The following is a 13,902-nucleotide window of genomic DNA, read 5'->3' as shown; positions in this document are numbered from 1 at the left end:
TAGATTATGGGGAGGGGGGTGATTCCGTCCATTTCTTCCTAATTGCCGTAAAAAAACGGCCCGGAAGACACGGTTTCGGGCTTTCTGGCGCACCATTTTCTACAAGAATTTCGACTGGAGCGCGCCAGCCTTGTGCGGTGCCGCATCTTCCGGGCCGTTTTGTGGTGTGATGCCTTTAACTTTGAGCAAGATGTCAATTTCACAATAGAAGCTTCGAGCCATCATTTTTTTCAAATGAATAGAGCGGCGGAAATGGATTGACAACAGCTGTCCACAACAACCACTACATGATCACGTCACCTGTGTCATTTGCTCCACCAAAGCCCAAGAACTCGTTGAGATTGTTCGAAAAGAGCGGCGGAGTTTTGGTTCATCTAATTCACGATTATGAGAGACCCCATATAGCTAAGGAAACTCACTGAGATATTGAAAAGGTATGACGGAACACAGTACTAAATCCCTTCATCATTTCAATTCTGAATCATTTGAGGTTTACGAACGTGTAACTGGTTTATACAATGACTTGCAGTGGCTAGCCGATGGGTCAAGTCAGTGTTTTTATCCTTCCAGACAAGTCTGGTACCAATTTATCGACCCGGAGGGATGAAAGGCTTAGTGCGCACTAGGGAAGGTTCGAACCTCCGATCGCTCGTGCAGGAAGCGGAACCTCTAGCCGCTACACCACACCCTCTCCAAGAATAACAATTACGCCTTTAAATTTCGTTGCAGAAAAACATGTTATGATGTTCAAGAACTTAACCTAAACAGCACAAAAAAATTAAAATGAAAGTTTGTTATACGTCTAATCCTCACATAGAAATAAATCCTTGCATTCTTACTTTTTTGAATGTTTTCATTTTTTCACATGCACAAAGAGTTCTTCTGTCTCTCTGGTAATTTGTTCTGTGTGAATTATGTTTGGTATTTCCTTCCCTGTGTGTTTGTGTTTTTAGTTAAGAATTGCAAAGTTTGGATTGTTTCAGTTCTTCATTTTGTTATCGAAAATAAACATCCTGGTTTGAAATACTGCAAACTTTGGTTTCTAGTTCCGTAGTGTTTAAGCTGAGATCCTGAGCATGTTTCTGTCCAAAAAAGTGAGATCGGGGTAGGACGGGTCCCACCATGTCAACTGAGCGTGCTGACGTCAGAAGGGAGTGAGGGGAACTTCACGATGCTGAAACGGTGCGCCAGCGGCGGGGGAGACAGAAAGATAGGGTGAAAAGAAAGTGCGATGGAAGAGATTCCACTCCGTCTTTCTACTTTCTAGAGCTTAAATTGGTGCGCCTGCGCTAGAAAGATGTCAGCAGCGAGATGTCCAACGCCCTCAGTCACGCATGTTGGTGCCACAAGGCAGCGAAAAGTGTCCCACTGCGTCATGTAGATGCAACTACCAGAAAGTATAGAGGGGAAAAGGTTAGACGGATCTCACGACGACATAGTGTGTCAACGCCAGAAAGCAGTAAACTGAATGAGTAAAATGACGGGTTGCCTGTATGGCGAATCACCAAAATTTACTCCTTTGCATGTCCACTCATCTACACGTTGCCCTCATGCTTGCCAGATAATTCCTTCAAAAATTATACACGTATATAGAAAGCCGCATCAGTAGGAGCTAGATTTTTACGTGATCTGACGAAAGATCCTTACCTTTATAAGCATGACGATGACTTTCACGTTATTTACCATTATCACATCATTCTCTGTTAACTGTTGGGGAAGAAGACAAGAAAAACTTAGATATTAGAGCGGTAAAAAAAGCAAAATTAGGAATATGGTATAACGGGCTGAGTCGGCCACGTGTGTACATGAAACTTTACATGACATGAAGCACGTACGCAATTGCACACGCGTCTTCTCTTGAGGCGCTTCGGTGGAGCGTACCAGCTGGGATTGTGGTGAAACCCTTCGCTGGAGTTTGCGACGGTCCCAACTCGGTCCCATCTGCTACCTCCACCGCGCCGTTTCGAGGGTGTACGCAAATGCACCGCAACTACACTCGTGATTCTTGTCGTTTTGACCCGACTATATGTGTATGTGTGTGCAGCGAGATATTAGAGAGAAGAGAGACGGATTCCAAGCGTCGAATTGGCGTGTCAGCGCCAGAAGGCGATAAAATAGGAAAGGTCTGATGGCTAACAATTGCTGCGCCGACGCCAGGGGTTACTAGGGTAGCTAGGTTACAATTACCTTCAGTTCGGTAACTTAGGAGGTACCGAACTTAGAGCCACCGCATAAGCTATTCAGTCGGGCAGCCGCAACGCATTCACCTCTTTTGGATGCACACTCTCCTTTCTTCCTGGATTCTTCTTGAGTGTAGTCAAATCAAAACGAAATGAAGCACGATGTAGTTGCACGAGCGATAGCGCCGAAGCAACGCGGTTTTTGACGAAAATTTGGCGATTCTGAAAGTTTTGCCAAATGACGTCACTGGGATCGACATTGACCGTAATTTTCTGTTTGTTTTCGTTTTTTTTACTCTTGCTGATTTGTTTTCGTCATTTATGTTTCTTTTTCCGTATCTTTGTCATGTTTGCTGTATTTGCTTTTGTTATAGAGATCTGTATTGCATCTCTATTCTTCTTAAATTATTTTATTTTTTTGTTCATGTATTTGCTTCATGTTAATGTTTTTGTTTTCTTTGTAAGGAAAGGAGGGTAGGCGAAAAAACAGAGAAGAACATTAACATGGAAGTAAGTAAAATTTCGAACAAAAACAATACAATAATGTGAGAGCAATAGTAGCAAGACATAGTGTAGATGTCTACAACAAAAGCAAACACAGTAAACATAACAAAAATACGAAGAAAAAAAGAATAATAAAAGACGAAAAATCAAAAAGAGAAGCAAAGAAAAGAAAAGAAACAAAGCATTGCAGCCAATCGATCCGCTGGCGGAATCCGGCAAATTTTGGCATATTGTTAAGCAAAATCGCAAATCTTGTGCGAGCGGTCAAAAACCGCGTTGCTCAGGCGCTACCGCTCGTGCAATTACACCGTGGTCCATTTCGTTTTGACCCGACTATAAGCGTTTACGCGAATGCAATTGGTGTCCCAGCAAGCGAGGAGAAGGACCTCAGAAAAAGCAGGCGTGCGAACTTGAGCGACAGTGTCACGAAGGTCCCGGAAAACATACCATGAGGCAAACAATGCATGTCAATTCATTACATGCCTGTTATTCTGCATTAATCATTAATTTTTAGCTATTGTAGTCGCTCACTTCTCGTCAAGCTTTCTTACTTTAGTTGCCAAATGCCACTCTGAATGTTTGTTTTTTTTTCTTCGCTAGTAGTCTCTACAATAACTCCAACAATTACTCAATAGAATTCACTTATGGGTTGTCTACAACTTTTTTGTCATTTGTTTAAAAATAATGCTTGTATACTGACGTCTGGGACACGTAAGGAGCAAGATTCGGTCGGTCCCGGAGGTGCAGTTGTGATGACAGCATACCGTGACATCGATGACGTTGGGATATTCCCACAAATGGTAGGTTAAAGTATAGATCAGGGGTATGAGCGCGAACATACTTTATCTCTCTTAAATATCCAAAAAACACACCGTCATATCAGAATGATAAATATGTATTCACTAAGAATGATTGTTTGGTCTTTTTTTTTCAAAAGTTCTTCCGACCCATGTACGATACTTTTGGAAGACAGAGAAATTCGATGTCATTTTGAAGGCAAGTACCTATAGAGCAGTAAACTGGTGCTGTAAAGCAATCCCAATAGGTCCAATAATTGGAGCGGGTTCAGGAAACCACAAGATATGTAATACGATGCAGGAGTTGGAACATGACTTCAAGAAATTGTTTATTTCTGAAAAACTATAGCACAACAACCACTTACAGGAGCAGAAAACTTTACTTTTCTTATACAGCCCTACAATAACCAATTTATTAAGAATCCCTATAAATTAACCTGCATTTCGTGATTTTTGCATTGCTGCACGGATGTTTAGCATTTCTGTTCCCCGAATTCCTTGATTTCACCATATTCCATTTTTGACATAGAGACAATCAATGCGTAGTCATTAAAATTTCTCCGTGGTTCAAATGGGTTCAAATTTGGGAAATGAAGAAAACGAAAAAGCAATATCCTCCGCTTTATAACCTCATTGAGTGCATCGTTCGTTCATTGTTATCAAACACATCACCATATCACGGCTTCAGATACATAACACCTGTGTTGTAGTGCTAGATTTGAACTCTGTTACCATTGCTCTCGTCTGCAACTAATGTCCGGATCCATTTTGTTTTCGATTATGTCTAGGAACCAGTTACGTTGAGGATGTGCTGAACAAATAATACGGCTAGAATATACTATTGCATTGAACATAGAATAATCTTGGGCTGGAGATAGACTAGAATTGCTTGGAGGATGTACGACGATTCAGAAGACATAGAAGGGATTTGTTGGATTTGTAATGAAATGACAAAAGATAAGTTTTACGCCGTTGAACAATCCCCACGTGTTCCACTTCAACTCAGAGTCATTTGTTTATGAACGGCTGTACGTACTGGGAATTGAAGAGGCCAGCCGACACTATTACGTTAGGATCACGTAATACTTTGGGTGGCTGGCTGTACATAAACCAAATATCACATCTCGTTATTTCGCCAAGTATCTGTAATGCATAAACGGTCATGAAAATACTCAGCGATGATGCATATCGATCTCAAGAACATGCCTAATACTTAGTTTTGAAGCTTTTTTTCCATCTACACTCTTCAGCTCATTCGCTTCTAGGAAAAATTAGCATATAAACTGAGATTTTTTTTGAAATCGTTTTCGTAAAACGAAACATAGTAGGAAGAAGAAAAAGGGCTAAACAGCCCTTTTTCTTCTTCTTACTATGTCCTAAACAGGACAAAGCTTAATTACGTTGTTTTGATCTGTAAGCGTGGATAATGAGGAACATTCGACAATATATGCAGTAACATTAATATATTACATATTATATTATTTCGGACAGGTGTAGCGCGATCGTTGAGAGGCTCGCTGTGGCCGCACGGTCGAAGTCTCGAAATTCCCTCGTGCCAACCAAGCCTTCCATCCCTCCAGGGTCGATAAATTGGTATCAGATTTGTCTGGGACGATAAAAACAAGGTGCAAGTCATTGTATAGGCTGATTACACGTGTTCGTAAACCACAAATGATTCTGAATTCCAGTAAAACGCGTTGGCGCATCCCAACTAGATTGATACCACAGAGACTTTTTATACTATTTCATTTTATATTACAAGGTTTTTCCGTACAGCTGCAGAAGTGTTTGATTTTGATTGCAGTATGAGCGAATAAGAATTCTCATCTTCCCTAAAAATATCGGATGTTGAGACTAGTTCTTCAACATGAAGGTCCGAAATGAAGATGATATTAGCGCTTGATTGATTGAAATAACTGTATTATGAATTCAGGTCCTGATCATTGCTTCAGAAGTACCTGCCCTTAAAAATGAAAGTGACTCTTTAAAAAAAGTGAAAAAGAATCTAGAGTAGTAAGTGTTGGAACTCTGATCAGCGGTATACTTTTCCGAGCGTTCAGAAGAAGTACTGCTTTCAAAGTGTTCGCTTGTCTCTTATAGGTTCAAAACGGACGTCAGACGAAGCATTTACCGCAACAGAAAAACCTATTGCTTCTTTCTTCAACGAATAAGGTAAGACAAAGCGTCTTCATCATAAAATGTCATTCAGGGCCACGGAAGATAATCCCTGTAGCGTTGCACTTCAGCTAACAAAGACCATCCAAAAAATCTCTTCTGCGCGACTTTTCCTTTTAGGAACTCAAAGAAGTCCAACGAAAAATCAATAAACATCAATAGGATTATCTGACATGGTAATTATGGTGCTCATCTCTCCTAAATTCAGGCATGTTTGAGCTCACCAACGACGCAAGGAACTTCGTTCGAAAAACTTTTATGAGAACTGACACCATAATGTGAATGTTTGCACAGCAAATTGGTTATTCGACACTATTTGATGAGTCAAACCATGCAATCACGACGATTCCTCTCCAACCATAAACTGCGGTTGGATTTTCCAGCGCAGAAAAACCTCCACCATGACACGAGGTTTGAATTCCTGCAATGCTATAAAACTGACGTCCTTAAAAGAAGTTTTTATTAATTTTCTTTGGTTGAAGGTTGGTAAATATAAAGCATGCAAGGGGACCATGAGAAATCAAAAGTTGTGAAAGAAAACGATAACGAATTTGAGGAGAGGCCACCACACCTGAGACTTTGCTCACCTTCATCGAATGAGGTTTGAGACAAGTGTCAGGCGGGAAGGACCGTCCTCGGCGCAAAGGAAAAATGAAAAAAAAAGAGAACCGGAAGCATGTGCCGGCATAAAGTTCCCACGATATTTACACATATATCAGAAAAGTGATGTGAGAAGCTGATTATTTTTTTCTCACGTCATTGCGAAGATGATGTCGTTCTCTTAAAGAACTGCGATAAACGGCGATAAAATATGCAGTAAATTTCGTAGAAAAAAATGAGAGAAAAAAATAGTTAAGTGAGATGAACTGTATTGTTCATGAACAGAGTGATTAGTTGCGACCCAAAGAACGTAAAAAGTATACAAGTTACAAGTTTAGTGCAAGTTTCTTCGTGATTTTTCGATGTTCTCCCTCCTGTGAGGTCTTTATTAACTAAATTTCATTAAAGAAAAAATGTAACATGTCGCAAGGAAATCGATAACTGACTGCTGGCTTGCAAAAATAAGCACTTAAGGAACTGAAAAAAAGACATGTTATCTACTAACGTTATAGAAAAAGTAAGGCTGTCTTGAAGAGAGATAATTAAATGATTATTTATTGAATACTATCTCCGAAGCACTACATCTCTCAGCACAAAACAACGCAAATTTCATAAATATCCATAAATAACGCCAGTGCGAAAAAAAAACTTCAATGTAATGGATTAGTCCTGTGAAAACGTGAACTCCAAACCATTGCATAGATAAGAAATAAGATGTTGAGGAAAGATGAACAGTGAACGAGTCATTTTTTTTACACATCTGAGCATGAATTCATCCTACTAAAAATTTTAGACTGCACCCACTTTGTCAATTGTTTCATTTTAAAAAATAAAGTAAATAAACTTGAATTTAGCCATTTTTGGGGAAAAGTCGTATTTCGAGAACATTATTGAAAAAGCAAACGAAAGGGTTGTGATGGTAACAATTTCAGTAATCACCATATCGAAAACGTTAAGAGCAGACTTCCTTCTTCACAAGATGAGAGCCTCATTTTTGAAAATCACGTGAAATCATTCACTATCACCTACTTAGCGAACTGTTTTTTTTATTTGAAGGAAGAAGTTCCAAAATCTTTATTTCTCGGAGTAGAAGTTCACCTACTAATCCAAGTAAATGCGACCGACGTACGAGAGCGAGCTTAAATCCTCTAAATGTTCATCATTAAAGGCATCACTCCACAAATCTGAGGTGGTACGGATTTCAGGTGGAGTATTCGTATACGGGATGGGAGATTATGGAGAGGGGGGTGATTCCGTCCATTTCCTCCTAATTGCCGTAAAAAAACGGCCCGGAAGATGCGGCGCCGCACAAGCCTGGCGCGCTCCATTCGAACTCCCTGTAGAAAATAGTGCGCCAAAACGCCTTAAGCCGTATCTTCCGGGCCGTTTTTTACGGCAATTAGGAAGAAATGGACGGAATCACCCCCCTCTCCATAGTCTCCCATCAGGTATACGAATACTCCACCTGAAATCTGCACCACCTCAGATTCGTGGGGTGATGCCTTTAAAAGATGACTTTCAGTCAGTCTAATATTCAGAAACTCGAACGAAGAGGCAACGTGGTTGTAACAGAACACCAGAGTGTTTCGGATTTCAGCCATCGAATACGCATGGGAGTGGCCATTGGAGAGGCTGGCAGTAATGGGCAAACATGGGCAGAAGGTACGTGAATGCACATTTCAGCAGCACACATTGAGTGACCGCAAGAGTGGTGCAATGGAATGGAGTGCGGATAGGGACTAACCAGTCACCGAACCCAGCACCCAGCGGTGCTTTCGAATTCGAACTTGGCGACCAGCAATTACCGAGCGCCGCAGCAATTTCGCCGCTAGGTTTACGAGGAGTTCATTGGATGCCAATTAGAGCGCGAATGACTGGTGCTACGGGCTGGTGCTACCATTACGAGTGAGAGAGAAAATGAGTGAGCCTACAGCCGTCCAGTTGAATTTTTTTCTTGACACATAAGTCATTTTGCAATCTAGTCGCTGTGTGCAATTGCACATAGGCAGCATTGGACAATCAACTTCAGGCTCAACTGTTGACGCAACTACATGGAACGAACACTATTTTATGAAGATGAGAGCTGCACACTCTCAAGCATAAATGGCTAAAAAAGAAAAAAAATCTATAAAAAAACAAAAGTGGTAGAAACATAGCAAAATTCCTGCGAAAATGAAATGGAACCAATCAGAAACTTTCTTCAGCTGAATAATTGCACATTGAGAACGATCGTAAAAATTTGATTCTTGTTGATGGAATCCTACAATTCGAATTGTATGCGTTTGCGTCCAACTGTTGTTACGGCTGCAGACATTGTCGGAGGCAAAAGAATGTGCGCCGTATAGCACGGGTTGTCACCGTCACTACAGTCACACTGTCACCTGGACCCCGTATTCACTACTTCCAATATAAACACGCGTGTGATTCGGGTTTGAATTCACCAAAAGTGAAATCTGATACTCAAGGTGTCCATGACAGTAGAGGAATTGTCCATTAGATTCGTAAAATTACAGACTCAAAACGATCTATAGTTTTAAGCCAATGTTCCAGGATGCTGCTGGCTTCCTAGTCAAGCGAGCTGTTTCTGGTAAGCATACTTCGCGGCTGGTCACCTCACACAAGAAAGAGCAATCATTCCTTGCTTAATAAACTGCAGTAAATAGAGGAAATCTACGTATACCTCAAAGCTGCGAGATTTTTTCATGTTTTATCCCTGGTTTATTTGTATACGTTAAATGTTTCAAGGAATAAGTAGGTAGAAAGTAATCCACAGATCGAACTGAATTCGAGGCTAGCTGGCAACAGTCTGCCCATGAACGCCACTTACAACCTGGGAGAAAGACGAGAAACCATCTCGTACCACAGCATCTCTTCCTGTCATTAATGGAAATCTGAATAGTCTACTAGTGTGCATATCTTAACCCAAAGACAGCACTTGCGATTAGAATCGTTGATGGGCGCCGCGGAAAAACCAATCCGAAGAAAGAAACTTTCTTAGTATTCCTTCTATTTGCACTTCACACATGAAAGTACAAAAGAAGTCTAAGCACTAGAAAAACGTAGCTGGGGTAGATTTCACATCAAAGACCACGCGGCGCAAGGACATTCGACGAATTGTGGATTGCCACCGCCGCTCCCGGTAAGCCCCCCAGAATCTATGAAATCATTCACACTTTAATTGCCGGCGTATTAACTAATTTGTGAAAATAGCTTTTGCAAGAACGAGGGCGAGGACTACTTCACGAATAAGTCTCCTTTTTTTATTCCAATTAGTAAAGTCGCATAAATAAATATAAAAATAATGTTTAGAGTACGAATACAGAACAATACGTGGTAAAGGAGATAAACTGAACGGATGAGGCCGTAAACTGGCAAACTAGGTTAAATCCATTTCATAGTATGTGAACTATCCGTCGGAATGAACCAAAGGCAAATAGAGCATGAGTTTGGCAGGAAACCTCAAATACGAACTACGTGATATATGTCAGGAAATTATTTATCTAAAATTTAGAATTTAAGAACAAAGCATAATTTCATTCGAACGTTCCCAACTGAATACTCCATTAAGTCCCCAATAACTAAGTGCACACTAGCAGGGTAATAAGCAAATTTTCTCAACACAGTTGCTGAAACACAAAACATACATGTGAATTTTATGTTCACTTCCAATCTACACATAAATCAATATAGCGTTGATATCTAGCCAGTTTTCATTTGTGAGGCTAGATGGGGATAATCCGGAGCGAGAGCATTCATGGCCGCGCACGAGTTTCCGGATTATCCCGATTATTTCGCAACGTGGGGTGGGTTATTCCTGCAGGTTCATATACAGCGAGCAAAGTAAAACGTAAAGATGTGAGTGAAGAACTGCGTCCAGTTAAACTATGTTGAAATCGCATGTTCACCGGCAGGACAAGTGCTATGTAACGTTCGCCGTTTGGGTGATTCAGGGTGACGACAAGTTCAGGCATATGTGTAGGTGTATATGCATAACTACGTATCGCACGACTACAACGAACAGAGTGGAGAGCGAACGAAGGAAAACATCGGCTGTCCGGAATGAGAATGAGGCATGAAGCGCTCTCATGCGAACGAAAACTAACTCGAATGCACACACAGTACCGAGCGGAGCAAATTCAATGCTGCTGCTGCTGCCGAGAACTCTGAGGCGAACGCAGAACGCTATTTGTGCAAGGTAAAAAACTAGTTTCCCCCGGTGGTGAAATCTGATAACGAACGGACGCCTATTCGAACGAGACGAGAGAAAATAGCCTTTGTTACTGTTTGGAAAGCATTTAGTTGAGCACAGCAGAGCACGCGCAGCACTGAAGGTTTCCAGTTACAGTAAATAGTATTCTTACCACCTGATGTAGACTGCGCGTGCAGCACTTTGGTGCCGATGGTAAATGGCAAGAAAGATTGAAATTGGTTGCTTGAGGCGTTGTTTTTCTCTCGCTACGATACCTTAGATTACCGATTTCCGCACGAAAGGATTGATTATGAACGACCAGCGACTCATCTGAGGACTCAGGTGTACAATAATCGTCTGACCAAATACGATCAGATACCAGATCTTTCGAACATCATTAGATGCACCTCAAATAACTTGAGTTTTTTTTTCGATTATTATCAATATTTTTTTTCGATTCTTATCAATATTTTAGAAATTCCAGATAATTTCGTTCCCGAGTAGTTTAGAATCCAAACAGGTTAGTAAACGCGCTAATGCTTATAAGATTGTTCGCAACTTTTCTCAGTTTCTGCACCTCTAACGTACAACCCTGTTCACTTAGAGACTTAGAAGGAAAATAGTGCTGGACTTGCAACAATGATTTCGCAAAATGACAGTGCACCGACTGCGTTACTAAGCTGAATGATTTCTCGGCACGATCTCCTTTCCGACTAGATTCTTTCAGTGAACATATGTCCCAGAATGGTGTTCTAACGCATATAAACGCGTATTCGCTAGGCACTGCGCGGCATTATCGCACGCGGCGCTCTGTGGACGGTGAACAGACAAACACATACCTGTTGGTGAGCAGCTACTCCAGTAAAAGGTGATGTTGTTTGCCGCCTGCTCGTCGCTGGCGTGTGTCGATACTGGCCTTGTTGGCGGTGGTCTGTCTGTCCTCCATTGTCGCTCGCCACCCCCATAGAAAAGGCGGGCGCCGCATCGTGTTTGCCCTGCAATTACACCATTGACGCGCCACATTTCGCACCTTTACTCATACAAACACCATCACATTCACTACACATACACAACATTCGAAGGGACAGTGGTGTGACGGTTCTGTGACGTCTATGCAACACATGTACCAAGAGCTTCCCGAGGCGGAGCTTCACCTCGCAGCGGACGGCGCGCATGACTGCACCTGGATCGATCGGAGCACGCCCGGCACATGGGGTTTCGTTTGGTTGAGTGAAATCGATACAATTAGAGAAGTATAGCCGGCGAATAAGAAAGACTTGACAGAAAATACACGGGAGGAAGGTCATGTCGTTGAAGAGGACTGGGAGGCATCCGGGTGGCCGGTTTGTTCAGCGGGCAGCAAGCTGTCACCGTACCCAGTGATGGTGCCAAGAGTGTGGTTGAGGACCGCGGCGAAGGGTGTCGTCGTCGTCAGCGGCGGTGTCGGAGGTCTCGGAAACTGGTTAGGCCGCACGGACCTCACGCATTCGCAATTATGGCACAAACATCACTTCCGCCTCTTCAGCACAAACAAATCACATCAAGAGAAACGCAGCAGTGAAGACGAGCCGTGGACGGTTGCGGTGGAAATGAGTGGCAAGAGCAGGACATTTTGCTCGATGCTGTCCGCTCCTCATCTTGCCGTGGGTGCATAATGATGAGCTCTTCCCACTCTCTCCCTGCATGTGTATGTGGCCATAACTGCGGCGCTCCTCCGCGGTTTTGCGGCAAATCGATGTGTGTGCCACAGTCAACCAGTCACGTCGGATACGCAGCCGAATCGTTGCCGAACAAGGCGGCACACGCAGTGAATTCGCCGAGGAGGACTTAATTCGTTCTCGCAAGGACTACGATAAGATTGTGGTTTTTTGTGTTCGGTTCGTTGACTACTACTACTGACAGACTGGTTGCCATCACCTTGTTTTGGAGGCCTAAGCTTCAGGTAGCAAGTAGAGAAGACAGGGGAAAGGAACTGCATTTGACCTTATACAACGATAAATCATGTGGATCTATACTACTACTGTAAGACTACGCAGATTATATGCCATGTGCGGTCCGCACGAGGAAAGATGTGCTGCAAAGCAGGGATTTTGCGTAAGTCTACGTTCATCTCGATAAAAAAGAGCCTTTCCTAAAGTATTTCCATAAGCAGGAGAAACCATGGCCAAAATGTTCCATATCTGCTAAACGCAAATCTCGTCATATTTATGCGTATAGGAAAGCAAACGTATATGAGTCATAAGGCGCAATCGGCCAGCCCTGCTCAAACTAGTGACGATCCATCTAAGCTGAAAATTCCTTAAAGCGCAGTATTTCTCCACATTAACGAGATTTCAATGCGGATTTGATGGATTCGAGAGATATTAGGATGATAGGCTTAGAAAATGTAGAAAGCAGAGGGCGGGCGCCAATGGTGAGAGTTCCAATTCAATGTCAACTGCAGAAAAATCGGAAAGGATTAGCGAGTTTTTTCTTTTCGAAGAAACATAGCGAAGCACATTTTCCAATCGAAATTAATCCATCATCCAATTATTATTGTACTAGTTACCGTTTCATGATGCGTCAGAAGGATTTAGTGTGAAATTGAATCCGTTGCATTTTAGTCCACAGAATCATGACAATTACACTCACCAATGGATATGTTCATATGCAAACATCGTAATGAAAAGCCATCGCTGAAGTGGTGACTGAAGGCTCCTTAGTGACAGATGGCTGACGGTCACGGATTTATAATACGACTATACCACGGTAATACACCCGTTTATGTATACCAGCTACTGTTGACAATGGTTTCTATGGAAATCTGAAAGCAGTTGGGATCTATGGGTTATGAAATTCTTTTATGTGGAAAAATTCTTCGCAGTTTTCTTATTGTTTTCAAACAGAGCATCCCACTACGATTCCACCTTGCGCTCTACTTTTTTCTGTTCTGAATAATCATAGATTCGAATATGTTGGTTTCTAAGCACTTTGCCGAATTAATACGTGTCAAAGACAGTGTGAAATTGGAACCTTATTGCTACTATTTATTTGAACTTATTTATATTCCATTGAAACTAAATAAAAATATACAGAACTGTGTGCAGGAGCTTGAACAATATACGATTTTACATTTGTTTCTGCTATTATATGCAAGACATAGGGAAGGACACTCAGATTTCAATGCGGACAAGAAAATCGGAAACTGGAATGATGATGGCACGGAAAGAGGCGGTCGTGTGAATGTTTAGAAGCTTCCGATTGCTTCTAGTTACAACAACATACCCTTATTTGGTCCATTCTGATATTCCCAAGTTTCCCATACATCACACTGCCGCTTGGCAACGTCATCGCTGCTACGTAATGCATTGGGCAAGGCACGGACATCCTCAGAAGCGGAATGCATTAATCCAATAGCACATGCGCGCTTAGCGTGCACTCGATTTTCGACGCGCATAAGAAGCTCTAAATGTATCAA

The 13,902-nt window shown here is 42.0% G+C and overlaps 2 protein-coding genes across 4 annotated transcripts; one reads left to right on the top strand and one right to left on the bottom strand.

The window, feature by feature from the left end:
• Positions 1–5,958: 5,958 nt before the first annotated feature.
• RB195_011234 (uncharacterized protein) lies at positions 5,959–13,881 on the bottom strand (the record flags this gene model as incomplete). Of its 3 annotated transcripts, none has more annotated exons than XM_064192569.1 (3): positions 5,959–6,077; positions 11,285–11,440; positions 13,710–13,881. In XM_064192569.1, 3 exons carry the CDS (start codon positions 13,879–13,881, stop codon positions 5,959–5,961), a joined length of 447 nt encoding a protein of 148 aa, XP_064050151.1. The 3 variants fall into 3 exon arrangements, with proteins under 3 accessions (XP_064050151.1, XP_013298386.2, XP_064050152.1); XM_013442932.2 differs by lacking the exon at positions 13,710–13,881 and adding an exon at positions 11,515–11,620; XM_064192568.1 differs by lacking the exons at positions 5,959–6,077; positions 11,285–11,440 and adding an exon at positions 12,455–12,576.
• On the top strand, positions 11,828–12,100 carry RB195_011235 (uncharacterized protein; the record flags this gene model as incomplete). Its single annotated transcript, XM_064192570.1, has 1 exon — positions 11,828–12,100. One exon carries the CDS (start codon positions 11,828–11,830, stop codon positions 12,098–12,100), a length of 273 nt encoding a protein of 90 aa, XP_064050153.1.
• Positions 13,882–13,902: the final 21 nt, after the last annotated feature.

The sequence above is a fragment of the Necator americanus genome, chromosome III, assembly GCF_031761385.1.
Source record: "Necator americanus strain Aroian chromosome III, whole genome shotgun sequence".
NCBI classification, from domain to species: domain Eukaryota; kingdom Metazoa; phylum Nematoda; class Chromadorea; order Rhabditida; family Ancylostomatidae; genus Necator; species Necator americanus.
Note: the sequence above shows the minus strand (reverse complement) of the source record. Positions and strands in the feature narration are given on the sequence as shown.